Raw genomic sequence first — 16,985 nt, forward strand, 5'->3', positions numbered from 1 at the left:
ATAGGGAAATTTGTTTTGCGAAGTGCCTCCAAAACGGAAAACCCTTTCGTCTAGCGGGTTTTCCGTCTTGCGAGGCGTTCGTCTTGCGGGGCACCACTGTACCGCCCTATACCCGGAGATCTCAGGGCAGTTCATAGAAAAGATCACAACATATATAATCAGGATAAAAACAACAACCCAGTAACACCCCCCCTGAAAAGAGCCACATTTTAAAAGGACATAGGATGTCAACCAAATCAACCAAAGGCCTGGTTAAAAGGGAACATTTTTGCCTGGCGCCTAAAGGTGTATAATGAAGGTGCCAGGCAAACGTCCCTGGGGAGAGCATTGCACAGATGGGGAGCCACTGCAGAGAAGGCCCTGTTCTTGTGTTGCCACCCTCCGAACCTCTCGAGGAGGAGGCACACAAAGGAGGGCCTCAGAAGATGATCTCAGGGTCCAGGTAGGTTCATATGGAAAGAGGCGGTCCTTGAGGTATTGCGGTCCTGAGCCGTTTAAGGCTTTATACTTCAGCACTTTGAATTGGGTCTGGAAACTAATTGGTAGCCAGTGCAGTCGGACCAGGATCGGTGTAATATGCTCAAACCGTCTTGCTCCAGTGAGCAACCAGGCTGCTGAATTCTGCACCAGCTGAAGTTTCCGAACCATCTTCAGAGGCAGCCCTACAAATAACACATTGCAGTAATCTAACCTTGAGGTTACCAGAGCATAGACAACAGTGATTAGACTATCTTTGTCCAGATAGGGGCGTAGCTGGGCCACCAGCTGAAGCTGATGGAAGGCACTCCGGGCCACTGAGGCCACCTGAGCCTTGAGTGACAGCAAAGGATCCAGGAGTACTCTCAAACTACGAACCTGCTCCTTCAGAGGACGTGTAGCCCCATCAAGAGCAGGCAATCTCTTACCCATCCCGTCTAGGGAACCACCCACTAACAGAGCCTCATTCTTACTTGGATTGAGCTTCAGTTTGTTGGCTCTCATCCAGTCCATTACTGAGGCAAGACACTATAAACGCAGCTTCTCGCATTGTTGCATATACAGTGGTGCCTCGCAAGACGAAATTAATCTGTTCCGTGAGGCTCTTCGTATAGTGGTTTTTTCGTCTTGCGAAGCAAGCCCATTGACAGCTTAGCGGATTAGCGCTATTAGCTGTTAAGTGGCTTTTAGCGGATCAGCTGATAAGCGGCTTAGGGCTTAGGAAAAGGGGGGGAAAAGGGAAAAAACCCCGCAGGAACTCGCAATACATTTTTGTCTTGCGAAGCAAGCCCATAGGGAAATTCGTTTTGTGAAGCGCCTCCAAAATTTAACCCTAAATTAAGAAATTAAGTTGTTTAGCTTTTTGGGAGAGTGGGGGAGGTCACTTCCACCAATCGCTCACCTGCCTGCCCGCCACTGCCGATCGCTTGCCACAGCTACTGCCGATCGCACACCTCGCCGCAGCCGCCATCACCAGCCCACCCGCCCACTTACCGCAGCCGCCAATCGCCTGCCCGCCTTTCCACAGCTGCCAATCGCCTGCCCAGTCGCCGCTGACAATCTCCTGCTTGCTGCTGCCATTAATTGCACGTCCCCCCCCCCGCATTCTCTATCAGTGTATAAGACGACACCCAATTTTTGCCTAATTTTTTTTTAGCAAAAAGCATCGCCTTATACATGGAAAAATATATTAAGTTAGGGAGGTGTCTCTGCAGCTCTTGCCAATGTGAGAGGCTTTTTTCTTCAGTCTCCTGCTGCTGCTGATTCTAACGTTGGTTGTGATGCAGAGCCCCCTGGAAGCTTGCAGTGCCTCCGTCTTGACCCTTTCGCTCCCATGACCCCGTGTGATTTATTAGTCCCTTAGGGCCTGCACTTCACTGCGGCCTTTCACCTCCAAGATCACTTCATTTTCATTGAGAAACATCATTAAATCTTAGGTGCCCTTTGCTTTCACCATCTTGAGCAAACTGCGGAAGCATGACATCAAGCTTGCACAAGAGAGCTTGCTTTGATACTGGGTATCTGCTCCAATGGGGCATTGTGATGATTCAGTAATATATACTTATATATAATGAAAAAGGAACAGAAAGTTAGGAGCAAGCTTGTTAGTTTGATTAGTTGGAAAAAATTCAGCTCACGCTGCTTGATGTTGTACAGACATGTGTGATTGCTTATGATCCAAGTGAATGTTCTGAGCGAATGCATTGAATTTGGAACTTCCAAAAAACGAGGCAATTAAAAATGAGAGAATATGCAGAGTTAGCAGGTCTAACAAGTAAAATAAAAGAAGATCAAGTATATAAAGAGGAATGGATTTTTGTGTGTGGAGTATTTGGAAATCAACTGTAAACATGTGAAAACGTTAGTAGGATTGAGGTAAATTCAACAGTATAACACATAACAAAGGAATAATAAAGGAATAAGGGAGTTAAATGGCTATATAACAGTATGCGGGATGGAAGGGAATGAACCAGGGAAGGGGAAGAAGGGAAGTCGTGAATGATTGGTTTATTTTAAAGCAAGATATGAATGAGGAAGTGTTTATTTTAATGTGAATGTGGTTTTGAAAAATGTAACACTGAAAAATATTTTATATATATATATATATATATATATATATATATATATATATATGATTGAGAATGAATTTGGAGCTTCATACGGGAGGCAACACCAAGCATTGTCCCCTAGTCTCCACAGTTAGAAAGTGGTTTAATTTCCCTTCCAACTCTACAATGCCATGATTTGTTGTTTGCTGTTCAAGTTGTGAATAAGAAGTGAGGTTACAGGGAACCAGGCAGAGGGCCTTCTCGGTAGTGGCACCAACCCTGTGGAACACCCTCCCATCAGATGTCAAGGAGATAAATAACTATACAACCTTTAGGTGACATCTGAAGGCAGCCCTGGAGTTTTTAATGTTTTATTATGTTTTTGTATATGCTGGAAGCTGCCCAGAGTGGCTGGGGCAACCCAGTCAGATGGGTTGGGTTATTATTATTGTTATTATTATTAGTCCATTTAGCTCAGTATTGTCTAAACAAAGGCTACTGATTGTTAGAAGGGCCATTTGTCAACCTTTATTTGACCAGAATCAAAATAGTGTAGAAAAAACTTTGTGCTTAACAAAGTGGGCTTCACAAATCCAGTTAAAATTTTGCCCTTTCTGATTTTAAGTTGGTTTCTGTTAATCAATTAACTACAACTAGTTGATTGATCTTTGGGCTAAAGCACTGATTAAAAGCAAACTTGGAGAGGCCGGGGCTTGAACCTGTGACCTTGCTCATGGAAGGCATGCGCTCTACCACTGAGCCACAGCTAATAAAGTTCTAGATAGATTTTACATGGAAGCATAGGCTGGATGTTGCTTGGAGGCCAGAACTGATGCAGGCATGAGACGTCTGACAAAACCAGGCCTTTTGCCTTGTTTTTGAAACCATATCCGCCTGGGGAGACGGTTTGGGTGACTGGGTTTAATTGGATTTATGCCCAGTTGCTGAATTCTAGGAAAAATGGAAGCATGACCTGCTTTTAAAAAGCTGCTGGAGGAAGCGAAATGATTTCCTGTCCCCCAAACTCTGGAATTTAGCAACCAGAGATGTGGTGTTGCTTTTCTAAGGTAGGATGTTGTCTTGGTTTGGTAAAGGAAATATTTCACACCAGCCACCGGAGTGATTTGTAGAGTTGCCAAAGCTACGACTTCACTCATTAGGTTTCCCCCTGAGCAGCCAGTTATGATTTTTAATTTTTTTATTTCAGCCTCTGACAGGTTTGCTATCGTAGGCTGTGAGCTGTTCTGCATAAGCCGCTTGCTGCTAGGGATGAAAATGATCACACTGTTGCTCTCTGGCTGTTAAAAAAACCACACTGCCCTAAACAGGCTTTTGCCCACCCCTAAACAGGTTTTCTCTGATGTAAGGGCCACAGTTTGACTTCCTGACAAGCAGATTGCAGCATGCAGGAACTGTCCTGTACGTTTGCTGCACAAAATAACTTTGAAATTCTGGTTTTTCCAAATGCAAACATCTGCATAGTAAAGGTGTGTGGAGGCCGGTTGCCCTTGGCGTTGAGCGGCTCCAAGGGGTCATACACCTGGCGGAGCGCGGCCCCCGGATTGGGGCTAGGCAGGGGTGTGGGGCCTTCAGGTTTGTTTTTTTAATTAAAAAAATGTCTCTTTAAGTTTAGCGACTATGCGCCATTTGGCTGCCATGTCCCATGCAGCTTTTAATGCCTTCTGTTACTTCGGCCAATTCCCATCCCATCTTGTGCTTATTAGACTATACCTCTTTTTTTAAAGTTCTAGTCCCCAGGATAACTTTCATTTTGACCCTGTGTCCAAGATAAAAAGGTAAAGGGACCCCTGACCATTAGGTCCAGTCGTGACCGACTCTGGGGTTATGCGCTCATCTCGCTTTACTGGCTGAGGGAGCGTGTTACAGCTTCCGGGTCATGGGGCCAGCATGACCAAGCTGCTTCTGGTGAACTAGAGCAGCACACGGAAACACTGTTTACCTTCCCGCCGGAGCGGTACCTATTTATCTACTTGCACTTTGATGTGCTTTCTAACTGCTAGGTGGGCAGGAGCAAGGACCAAGCAACGGGAGCTCACCCTGTTGCGGGGATTCGAACCACTGACCTTCGGATTGGCAAGCCCTAGGCTCTGTGGTTTAACCCACAGCACCACCCACGTCCCTCACTGTGTCCAAGATAGGGCTGGGCAATTACCTGGTTTTCAACATCATGATATATCATCAGCTGAACACTGCGATATACTGATTTATCACGATGTCTGAAATAAAGATGGAATTATGTAGAGGCGAACGGTAGGGCGGGTGATTTGAAATAAGGATGGAGTTGGTTTTCAATTTTGTGATGCATCATCAGCGAAACATTGCTAGGTTTTTCCTGCATTGTGAATTTTGCATAGCGCACACGCACACACACATCATGATTCGCAATATATTGCCAGGTCCAAAACCAATATCACAATATGGACTTGAAACCGGTTTTTAATGCTACATCGCCCAGCCACAGTCCAAGAATCCAGTTATATAACGGTCTGATTCCTGGGCTCTGAATCCTGTTTCCCATATCCCTCATTCATCTTTGAAGAGCCTGCTTTTTCCTCATGCTTGTGATAGGATTCCCAAATGTGAATAGAACAAGGGAGGCGTTCTGGTGAGTTCCAGCCCCTTTTTCTAGAAAAATAGCACTGGGTGGACCTTTAAGCCTGACACAGTCTCTGTGCCTCTGGCAATAATGCTAAGCACATAACATATTCCTGCTTTTTTGCAGTGTGTGTGTTGAGATAGTAAAAGTGCAGTAAAGATAATTTAACACAAATATTCCTTTTTTGTGCGCGAGGGAGAGTCCAAATGCCTGTTTCTGCAGATGGGGTCATGTTGATAAGGCAGAGTTTTTGCCACAGAAATGATTAATGTGCGCTGTGTTGTCTGCTGGAACTTAAAATATTACTTCCCAGCCTGTGGCTTTAAAGCAGATAGCCTTTGCCTGCTGTCAGTTATGATAAGGCTTGCATAAGTAACCTATGAACTCTTGTTTGTGGGAAAGGCTGTCTTGGGCAATTTCAGCTTGAATGCTGCTGTGGTGTGACTGTTCGGTTTGGATAAGTTAGGCTTCCGCTATTCTGTTGTGACAGAGTGGCAGGGCTTTTAAAAATTGTTTAATTTTTTAAAAAGAGTTTTAAGTGTTTTGAGATGAATAGTATTATAGTGCATTTTCCAAAAGACCCATTGCTTCTGGGGCTCTTAGGATACTTTTCATGTAAAGGGAGATCGCAATTTATGTGACAGTTGCATTTCCAGTGGTTGCATGTAAAGGCAAAATTGCAGCAGCCAGAACAATCGCTGGAACCGTCCCCTCCACATCCAAGATCTTTTAAGATCAGGGCCTTCTTAGAGCTTGTGGGATCTCTTGACGGTCCTGCAAGCTCTTGAAAGAGCCTCTATGGCAGTGTTTCCCAACCTTTTTTTCCACCCGTGGTCTCCTTCCGATCTTGTTTCCTTCCTGTGCTCCCCATGGGTGCAGCTGCCATCCAACCTCTGCTTAGAAACCACCAAGGAATTGAGAGTCCAGATCCTCCCGAGGAAGATCCATCTTCCATGTATTATAAAAATTACCGTAAACAACACTTAATTAACCCCTGTTATTTGACACAGAGGGGGAAACCTACAGATATGGTCCAAAAGGCACACAGGAAGTTCTATATATATGGGAGCATTTTTAATAGCAAGTGGTCCTCGCTGACCTAGTGCAAAAATATATTGTCATTCAGAAGAGCCCTGGCTGCCTAGATAAAACACTATAGCCCCCCTCCTTACCTGGGAGTAAGGCCCACTGAACTCATTGTGACTTTCTTCTGAGTAGACAGTTATTTATTAAAAGCAAGTCAGCAGCAACAGACGACCCTGCTCTGATAGGCGCTGGAGTGGATTTCACCCTACACCTTCCAACATCTGAAGGCCCGATCCACTAGGCGCTGGGGTGGGTTGCAGCCTGCGCCCTGCAGAGTCAGGCCCAGGCTGCCACCGGGCCCAGTACTGGCGGCAATAACAAGCAGCTCTGGCTTGCCCAGCCCTACCCATTGCCACCCCACCACTGCACTTTTTTTCATTTTAAATATTATTTTCTTCTCACTTTCCCTTGTGCTGTGGCCCCCTCATTTACACAATTTTCACCTGTGGCCCCCTTGGAATATCCTGGGGGGGGGGGCAATTGGGAAACTGCTCTAGAGCACAGTAAGCAAGGGTCTCCTGTCCCTTATCTGTTTGTTTATTTTGTGGTGATCCATATAAAGCTGTGATATCATCATCACCATCATTATAATAAATAATAATAATAATAAATTTTATTTATATCCCGCCCTCCCCAGCTGAAACCGGGCTCAGCGCGGCTAACAACACTGAAGTAGTGCAACATTATAAAAACATTATAAAAATTAATTAAAATAAAAATTGATGGCAACCATAAACTAAAGTTTTGTAAAGATTGCCAAAGGAGGGAGTCAGGCTGCACCCTGACCAAAGGCCTGGTGGAACAGCTCTGTCTTGCAGGCCCTGTGGAAAGATGTCAAGTCCTGCAGGGCCCTTGTCTCTTGTGACAGAGCGTTCCACCAGGTTGGAGCCGCAGCCGAAAAAGCCCTGGCTCTAGTTGAGGCCAGCCTAACCTCTCTGAGGCCTGGGACCCTCAAGGTGTTTTTATTTGAAGACCGTAAGTTCCTCTGTAGGGCATACCAGGAGAGGCGGTCCCGTAGGTACAAGGGTCCTAGGCCGTATAGGGCTTTGAAGGTTAAAACCAGCACCTTAAACCTGATCTTGTACTCCACCGGGAGCCAGTGCAGCTGGTATAGCACTGGATGAATGTGATCTCGCAGCGAAGACCCCGTAAGGAGTCTCGCTGCGGCATTCTGCACCCGCTGGAGTTTCTGGGTCAGTCTCAAGGTCAACCCCACGTAGAGCGAGTTACAATAATCCAGTCTGGAGGTGACCGTCGCGTGGATCACAGTGGCTAGGTCAGGGCGAGAGAGTTAAGGAGCCAACTGCTTAGCTTGGCGGAGATGAAAAAATGCCGCCTTTGTTATAGCTGCAATCTGCGCCTCCATGGAGAGGGAGGTATTGAAGATTACACCCAAACTCTTAACGGACGGTGTTGGCACTAATTGCACCCCCGCAAGAGATGGGAGTTGCCCCCTCAATCCCATATCATCCCATCCCAGCCAGAGGACCTCTGTCGTCGAAGGATTTAACTTCAACCGGCTCCCACGTAACCATCCAGCCACAGCTTCCAGACATCTGGTCAGTGTGTCTGGGGCCGAGTCAGGATGGCCATCCATCAACAGATAGAGTTGGGTGTCATCAGCATACTGATGGCAGCCCAGCCCAAACCTCCGGACAAGCTGGGCGAGGGGGCGCATAAAGATGTTAAAAAGCATCGGGGAGAGTATTGCACCCTGGGGCACTCCACACACCAAGGAGTGGCGGGATGACAATTCCCCCCCAAGCGCCACCCTCTGTCCCCGACCAGAGAGAAACGAGCGCAGCCATTGAAGGACTGTGCCCTGGATCCCCACGTCGGCAAGGCGGTTGTCCAGGAGTTCGTGATCGACCATGTCGAAAGCTGCTGACAGATCTAGAAGAATCAGCAGCCCCGACCCGCCTTGATCCAGCTGTCTACGAAGATCATCTGTTAGGGCAACCAGAGCCGTCTCGGTCCCATGACCAGTGCGGAAGCCGGACTGGAATGGATCCAGAGCCGATGTTTCATCCAGAAACCTACCAAGCTGTTCAGCAACCGCTATCTCAATCACCTTACCCAGGAATGGAAGATTGGAAACCGGGCAGTAATTGGATAGATCTAAGGGATCTAATGATGTTTTCTTTAAGAGCGGGCGCACCACTGCCTCCTTCAGTTCCCCTGGGAATGTCCCGGTGCCAAGGGACAAATTGATGATATCCCCCAGGAGGGCCCGCACCTCGTCTGGACATGCTCTAATCAGCCAAGATGGGCACTACCCTCGTCTCTCGGGATGGGGCACAGATTGGAAGGGGTACGAGCATGTCCGTATCTCGATCCCCTTCGCCTATGACATCTGCCCCCACCGCCATACCTCCCTCGCCCCTCCACGGTAGGAATCCCAAGCCTCATACTCGCCTCCATTTACAGAATATAAAAGCAAACAAACAAACAGAAAACAATTACACCAAAACAAAACCAATCCCCACCCCACTCAACAACCACCCCACCCCAACCCAAAATAAACCAAAACAAAATAAAAATACATGGATAAAAACCACCGTTTATGGTGGTACAACAAAGTAAAAGTAAAAACACTTTAAAATATAAAACAATCATCACCATCACCACCCTGCCCATCAGACTGGGTGGCCCTGCTCACTCTGGGTGGCTTCCAACAGAATATAAAGAACACATGATACACCCGACATTCAAATTTTATCCTGACTTGTTTTTAAGAGGTGATTTAATTATTGTTTGATTTGTACCAATGTTTATATTTGATGTTAGTCACCCTGAGCCTGGTCTTGGCCGGGGAGGGCGGGATACAAATAAAAGTTGCTTTGTTTTTTATTATTATTATTATTATTATTATTATTATTATTATTATTAATTATTAAAACTTCCAGATACAGCTTTTCTGCTTAGCTGCTTAAGGAAGCTGGAGGGGCCAGCCAGATGGAGACGTCAGTTGCCAACCTGGCAACCAGAGCTCTCCCTGTGATTGCAATTGGACCCCACGCCAGTCGCAAAATGCGCCTGGCTAATTTCGAACACTGGTTCAGTGACACATTTGATACCTCAGAGATATGGTTAAGGCTTTCTGAATTCTGATTTACTGCCTTGGGGGCGGGGGGAAGGTTCCTTCTCTTGTCTTCCTTTGTCACTTAGAGGTTGAAATAGTTTCTGAGGAAGTGCCACAAAGATTTCTTGGGAAGATGCTGGTTTGACAGTCCTCGATGCTAGCTTTGAGGATGATGGAAGGAACGCGCTTGCTACTTTTTTGGGTGTGGGGCATGACTTGTGTTTTGCATCCCGGTACAATGAATAAACCGTAACTTGCTTGAACCATAATAGGGAGAGGGAGAGAAAGGCTTCTTATAAAGTCGTCCTTTGTTGGGCTGTTGCTTGTGCTCTTAGTGTGTGCGAATAATGGAAGTTCTCTTTGTGATCTCAAGTGATTCCGCACACACAGACACACACGCGCCTCCTGGAACTGTTTTAGGATCACATTTCTAGTTGTTTTTCTTTGCGGAAAGGGTGGCAGGAGAAAAGAAAGCAGATTTCTGCATGATGACCACCCACACTAGAATGGCGTTGGCTTCAATGTCTTCCGTACAGTTCTGCTGTTAATAGACTTGAAAATGACCTTGATTGTTCTGGGCCAAAGCACAAGCTGTGGGGTCATTTTCAATTTATGAAAATGATTTCAGAAATCATTTTACGCTGTTATCCATTAGAACTCACGAGTCCTTTGGCGTGTGTTCCAGTCATGCTTACCCGGGGTCAGACCAGTGTCAGAAATGCGGGTGGAAAAGCTAGGAGCCAAATGGTTTCTGGGACTTGGGTTGTGGGTGCCAAAACAGAATGTCTAGTTGCCCCTGTGGCATTCAACAATACTTTTTATTATTTTGATAAGCATGAATTAATACGCAATTCACATAAGCGACACATTGCTAACATCGCATTTTTAGCAGAAATTGTTAATACATGTTTAATTTGGCGTTTACAATAAAAATATCAGTACCGTACATCAGTTTTCAAGGCGCAGGTTACAGCAACAGCCAAGGCGACATTTTTCCACCTTCGCTGCATCAAGCAGTTGGTCCCTTACCTTTCCCACCCCGACTTGGCCACAGTGATCCATGCGACGGTCACCTCCAGGCTTGACTACTGTAATTCGCTCTACACGGGGCTGGCCTTGAAGCTGACCCAGAAACTCCAGAGGGTGCAGAATGCTGCAGCGAGGCTCCTCACAGGGTCTCTGCCATGGGAGCATATTCACCCAGTGCTTTTCCAACTGCACTGGCTCCCAGTGGAGTACAGGGTCAGATTTAAGGTGCTGGTTTTGACCTTTAAAGCCCTTCATGGCCTAGGACCCTCGTACTTACAGGACCGCCTCTCCCGGTATGCCCCATGGAGAGCCTCAAGGTCCATAAATAGCAACACCCTAGAGGTCCTGGGCCCTAAGGAAGTTAGATTCGCCTCAGCCAGAACAGGGCCTTTTCAACACTGGCTCCAGCCTGGTGGAACGCTCTGCTTCATGAGACCAGGGCCCTGCAGGATCTGATTTCTTTCCGCAGGGCCTGTAAGACAGAGTTGTTCCACCTGGCCTTTGGCTTGGAGTCAATTTGATTCCCCCCCCCCTTTCTTTTTTCCTTTCTCCTCCTGTGATGAGGCTGCATTTTAATGTTTTAATGTTTTAATGTTGTATTTTAATCTTGTTTTTAAGTTGTATTCATTCAACTTGTTTTTATTATTGCTTGTTAGCCTCCCTGAACCTGGCGTTGGCTGGGGAAGGCGGGGTATAAATAAAATTTATTATTTTTATTATTAAAACGCTCTACTCTTTATTGTTAAACACCTTAACATATTGACTGTCCTGAACGTATACTTCAAGGCTTCAAAGCACATACATTTCAGTAATCCTTGAGTCAGCAGGCGGGAAAAAATGGCGCCCAAACTTTTTGAGGTGCTCGCAAATGGAGAATCCTTAGGCGCAAAATGCGCCTGGCACCCTGCTAATTTCGAACCCTGGGTCAGACTCCTGTTTTATTGCTGGGCCCTACATTTGGTACAGGTCAGGCGTTTTTTAATCGTGACATTAGTACCCCAACTTTCCTCCACGAAGCTCAAGGATCATATTTTTGATTCTTCCCCTTCTCTTATAACATACCAGGTATGTTAGACTGAGACCCCTGAGTGGCCTGAGTACATTCAGTGAGCTGTGTGGGATTTAGATACTGGTTTCCCAAGTCTTCATTCAGCGCTCTAACCACTATGTCACACTCCCTGGCTGTGCCGCTCTTAGTTCCTTGAACAGTAACATTCTCGAGAGATTTCACGAAAAGAAGAAAACTCCTGTCGTAAAGTAGGCCATCGGAACTTGATGCTGCAGGAAATAAATAGTTCATGCTGTGTGCGCTGGGAGTTTAGCCGGAGCATCTCAAACGACAACATGAAAAAGCACTTAGAAAAGACAACTTTAAATGGTTGTGCCGTGTAATATGTTTTAAAGACAGAGGTGAAAACAGGACTTTTCAGTACCTGGACAGCTTCTTCATCTCCTTTGGTGAGCACTCGTGGCCGAGTAAGATAGTCTTCCATAAACAGGGTTTTAAAAGTGAGTCCACAAGTGACTGCGGAGGCCACTTCTGGATCCACATGTCCTTCCACAGTGGGGACATTGGTTTCTGGGTGGGAGTTGATCACGGGGAGGGTTTGCCAAGCATGTCTTCATCTTAGCATAATTCTCCTGGTGATTGGGCAGGTGATTGGTGGCTGTGGCAAGAGGGCAGATGGGCTGTTGGTGGCAGCGAGCGGGCAGATAATTGGTGGTTGCGGCGAGGTGTGCGATCGGCAGTGGCTGTGGCAAGCGATTGGCAGTGGCAGGCAGGCGGGTGAGCAATTGGTGGAAGTGACCTCCCCCACCCCCCCAAAAAGACGATAGGGGTCGTCTTACACATGGGGGCGTCTTATACACGGAAAAATACGGTAAATTCAAATGGCTTGGCTGTTGGCAACCCCATAACTTATAAAGTAGGATAACCAACACTGCGTAGATTGGCAACCCCCAGCACCTATGACAAACCAGCTCATAAGTGCACAACCAATGGCTGTTTAAGGATACAATGATAATCATTCCATCATGTTTAAATATGTTATGTAGCCAAAGGAATTTGGGATTCGTAACATACATTTATTCCTTGCAAGCAAGCAGCTGGCAGGGAAGCTTAGGAACGCCAAGGCTGCGTTAAGCTGATGCAAGCTGGCCTGCTCAGCTGGAGCTCTTTAGCAGTGAATCTGCCTGATATTTTATTTGCTAAATAATGCACAGCTTTTCTAAATGTTTCCTAATGCCTCCGACTTCTGCCAGCGCTTAACGATCTCAGGGTAAAGCGCCGAAAGCCATCCGAATGCAGCAAAGAGGTTTAGAAAAGTATTTGTGAATTTTAACAAGGGGAGGAAAAAGGAATTAAAATGAAGAAAGGAGGAGAGAGAAGAAGAAGAAATTCCTTTCCCTCATCATGTACAGATTAGGGCTGAGTGATAAACTGATACATCGTCAAAAAACAGTTTGAAGTCCATATCATGATATTGGTTTCATAATTTTTTAACATGGCAATATATTGCAAATCACGATGTGTGTGTGCTATGAAAAATTCATGGTGCAGGAAAAACCGTGAAGCCAGCCAATACCTCTACATAGATCCATCCTTATTTTAGACATTGCATATAACAGTATATCACAATGTTTAGTGGGTGACATACCGCAAGGTTGAAAACCAGATATTGTCCAGCCCTAAAATACTAAGAAGGGACGCAGGTGGCGCTGTGGTCTAAACCACTGAGCCTCTTAGGCTTGCTGATCAGAAGGTCGGCGGTTCGAATCCCCACGACGGGGTGAGCTCCCGTTGCTCGGTCCCTGCTCCTGCCCACCTAGCAGTTTGAAAGCACATCAAAGTGCAAGTAGATAAATAGGTACCGCTCCGGCTGGAAGGTAAACGGTGTTTCTGTGTGCTGCTCTGGTTCGCCAGAAGTGGCTTAGTCATGCTGGCCACATGACCTGTAAAAACAGTCTGCGGACAGGTAAATCAAATTAGAAGTTGCCCACTAATGGCATTTAAGGATACCATTCATTGGAGGGCAAGCTGAAATCAAAAACAAGATGGGGAATCATTAGGCAAAACTGAAACCCGGCAATTATCCATTTCCTCCCCCTTCCACCCCCGCCGCACAAACTGGCACACAACTTTGGCACTGGTTTGGAATCAATCGGGCAAGGTTAGGTTTGGGGGGCATTAAGTCGTGACCCCGATTTGATTTGTCAATTACTCAGTTTGGGAGGCAGCACAAAAGCAGGGTTTGCGGCACAAAAAGGCTCAAAACTTGCACAAAACTTTGGTATCACCTGAAATTTCAGGGTCACAGGTTAATCGAGCTCCAGAAATGAATGTTTCTCTCCATAAGGTTCCATGCGTCGGTGGAGGGTCAAAATCACATTCGATTGTCTTGTTGTTGTTTAGTTGGGTCCGACTCTTTGTGACCCCATGGACCAGAGCACGCCAGGCACTCCTGTCTTCCACTGCCTCCCGCAGTTTTGCCAAACTCATGCTGGTAGCTTCGAGAACACTGTCCAACCATCTCGTCCTCTGTCGTCCCCTTCTCCTTGTGCCCTCCATCTTTCCCAACATCAGGGTCTTTTCCAGGGAGTCTTCTCTTCTCATGAGGTGGCCAAAGTATTGGAGCCTCAGCTTCACGATCTGTCCTTCCAGTGAGCACTCAGGACTGATTTCCTTCAGAATGGAGAGGTTTGATCTTCTTGCAGTCCATGGGACTCTCAAGAGTCTCCTCCAGCACCAGAATTCAAAAGCATCAATTCTTCGGCGATCAGCCTTCTTGATGGTCCAGCTCTCACTTCCATACATCACTGCTGGGAATACCATTGCTTTTACTTTGTTGGCAAGGTGATGTCTTAACAAAGTCAATAAAAGGATACCGTTTTGTATCTGATCTTACCTTCTTTTGTACGTGTTGAAATCTGTTTGTGCTAAAATCACTGCCTCTCTCACACACCTTTTAGGCACAGTTGGAAGCTCAGAAAGCAACCCAGGATTTTCAGAGAGCTACGGAGGTCCTCCGAGCTGCGAAAGAGACCATTTCCCTTGCCGAGCAGAGGCTGCTGGAAGATGACAAGCGTCAGTTTGATTCTGCCTGGCAGGAGATGCTCAACCACGCCACTCAGAGGGTAAGATCTGTTGCTGGCATGCCTTGGAAAAGCTGTTCCTTTCCTGTGCCTCTGCTGCCTTGGAGAACGGGGAGCTAAAAATTATTGGATACTTTGGGCAGGCAGATGGAGTTGATCACCGTGCAGAATATTGGGTGGCGTGCATTTTACAGCTGCCTCTTGCAAGCAGGGAAGAAAACACACAAATCATTTGCACTGTTGCATTTTCCAGCTTCTACTACGAAGTGGGATGAGTCTTGCTGTGAGTGTAGGTCAGAACGTTGTGTAGCTAAAGAAACTGTGCCGACAAAAAAGGAATGGCAAGACAAACTGTTAAAGTATATTGAACTGGCTAGATTAACAGGCAATTAGAGATCACACTAGGGGACTCGGGTGGTGCTGTGGGTTAAACCACAGAGCCTAGGACTTGCCGATCAGAAGGTCGGCGGTTCAAATCCCCGCCACAGGGTGAGCTCCCGTTGTTTGGTCCCTGCTCCTGCCAACCTAGCAGTTCAAAAGCACGTCAAAAGTGCAAGTAGATAAATAGGTACCGCTCCGGCAGGAAGGTAAACGGCGTTTCCGTGTGCTGCTCTGGTTCGACAGAAGCGGCGCAGTCATGCTGGTCACATGACCCGGAAGCTGTACGCCGGCTCCCTCGGCTAGTAAAGTGAGATGAGCGCTGCAACCCCAGAGTCGGCCATGACTGGACCTAATGGTCAGGGGTCCCTTTACCTTTTAAGTGCCATAACAAGTGCTCAGAAGCAGAACTGTTGTCTCTTTATGACCCTCACCCATTTGTGTTTCCATACTGAAAATTTAGTCAGATGGCCAATAATATGTTCCTAATACTTATACCGTATTTTTCGCACCATAGGACGCAGTTTTTCCGTCTTAAAAACGAAGGGGAAAAGTCTGTGCGTCCTATGGAGTGAATGCAGGGGTGGAGGCAAGCAGGAAAAGCCCCCAAGAGCCACACACAAGCTTCTCGCGGCTCTTGCGGGCTTTTCCCCAGGAGGGAGAAGGGACTGACTTGGCCAGTCAGTCCCTTCTCCCTCCTCTAGAAAAGCCTTGCGCAATCTCTCCAGCCGCGGGGGGCTGCGCAAGGCTAAAGAAGTCAACTTTTAAAAAATCTCTCTATCTCTACCTCTTTTTCTTTTTTCGTCCTTTCTCCGCCCCCTTATTTTCCTCTGGATCAGTGTTTTTATCTAGATTAACATTTTAGTTTGGAGGGGGGGAATATTATAAAAAAGGAAACTTTGCAGCTTTTATTTTAGTATACAATAAAAACAAGGACGCGGGTGGTGCTGTGGGTAAAACCTCAGCGCCTAGGACTTGCCGATTGCATGGTCGGCGGTTCGAATCCCTGCGGCGGGGTGCGCTCCCGTCGTTCGGTCCCAGCGCCTGCCAACCTAGCAGTTCGAAAGCACCCCCGGGTGCAAGTAGATAAATAGGGACCGCTTACCAGCGGGAAGGTAAACGGCGTTCCGTGTGCTGCGCTGGCTCGCCAGATGCAGCTTCATCACGCTGGCCACGTGACCCGGAAGTGTCTGCGGACAGCGCTGGCTCCCGGCCTCTAGAGTGAGATGAGCGCACAACCCTAGAGTCTGGCAAGACTGGCCTGTACGGGCAGGGGTACCTTTACCTTTACAATAAAAACAGATTAAACAAAACACAAGAGAAGCAACTAGCATAGAAGAAGAAGAGAAAAGGGAAAGAGGGAGGATACAAAGCCATTTACCAGAGGTAGATCTTAACCCTTGCCTCACCTGGGAGCTTCTCTGGACAGGAATTCCCTCAGCTTAAGTGGGGTGGGGGAAGAGTGGCAGGTAGGGGGGTACCTACCTAGACAGTGAAGCCACATGTCTCTCCAATGAAAATTGGGAGTGGGCATTGTGTGAAGTGGCTGTGGATCTCCTGCCACAGAAGTGTAGGGCTGTATAGAGTTTGGAGGGCCACCCGAGGGTCATCTAGCTCAGCCCCCTCACAATGTAGGAATCACAGCTAAAGAACGCCAGGCAGATGGTCCCCCAACCCCTGCTTAAAAGCCCCCAGTGGTGGAGACCCCCAACAACTTCCAAGGTCACAGAATTGCAGGATTGGAAGGGAACCCCAGGAGTCATCTAGTCCAGCCCCGGTGGACAGCGGGCACGATCCATCCCGTTGTGCAAGGCTAAAGATGCTGCTGAAGGCTAAAGAGGAAGCGCGCAGCCTGTCCGTTTCTCTTTGGGGCTGGGGGGGGGGAATAATATTTTTTTCCTTGATTTCCCCCTCTAAAAACTAGGTGCGTACTGTAGTCCGGTGCGTCCAATAGAGCGAAAAATACGGTACATATTCTCGCGCGCTCGCTCATATGTGTAAGGAACCTGCCTATAACCACATTCACATACAGTGGTGCCTCGCAAGACGAAAAGAATCCGTTCTGCGAGTCTCTTCGTCTAGAGGTTTTTTCGTCTTGCGAAGCAAGCCCATTAGCGGCTTAGCGCTATTAGCGGCTTAGCGGCTTAGAAAAAGGGGGGGGGGGGGAAACTCGGAA

The 16,985-nt window shown here is 47.1% G+C and overlaps 1 protein-coding gene across 2 annotated transcripts in view; it reads left to right on the forward strand.

Moving 5' to 3' along the window:
- The window catches only part of SH3BP5 (SH3 domain binding protein 5), a 55,603-nt gene that overhangs the window by 25,188 nt on the left and 13,430 nt on the right, over positions 1–16,985 (forward strand). For both annotated transcript variants that reach the window (XM_079947384.1, XM_079947385.1), the window contains one exon: positions 14,309–14,473. In XM_079947384.1, coding sequence (XP_079803510.1) covers positions 14,309–14,473 — 165 coding nt within the window. The remainder of the gene's footprint in view (positions 1–14,308; positions 14,474–16,985) is intronic.

Source organism: Podarcis cretensis, assembly GCF_951804945.1.
Source record: "Podarcis cretensis genome assembly, chromosome: 12".
In the NCBI taxonomy this organism is placed as follows: domain Eukaryota; kingdom Metazoa; phylum Chordata; class Lepidosauria; order Squamata; family Lacertidae; genus Podarcis; species Podarcis cretensis.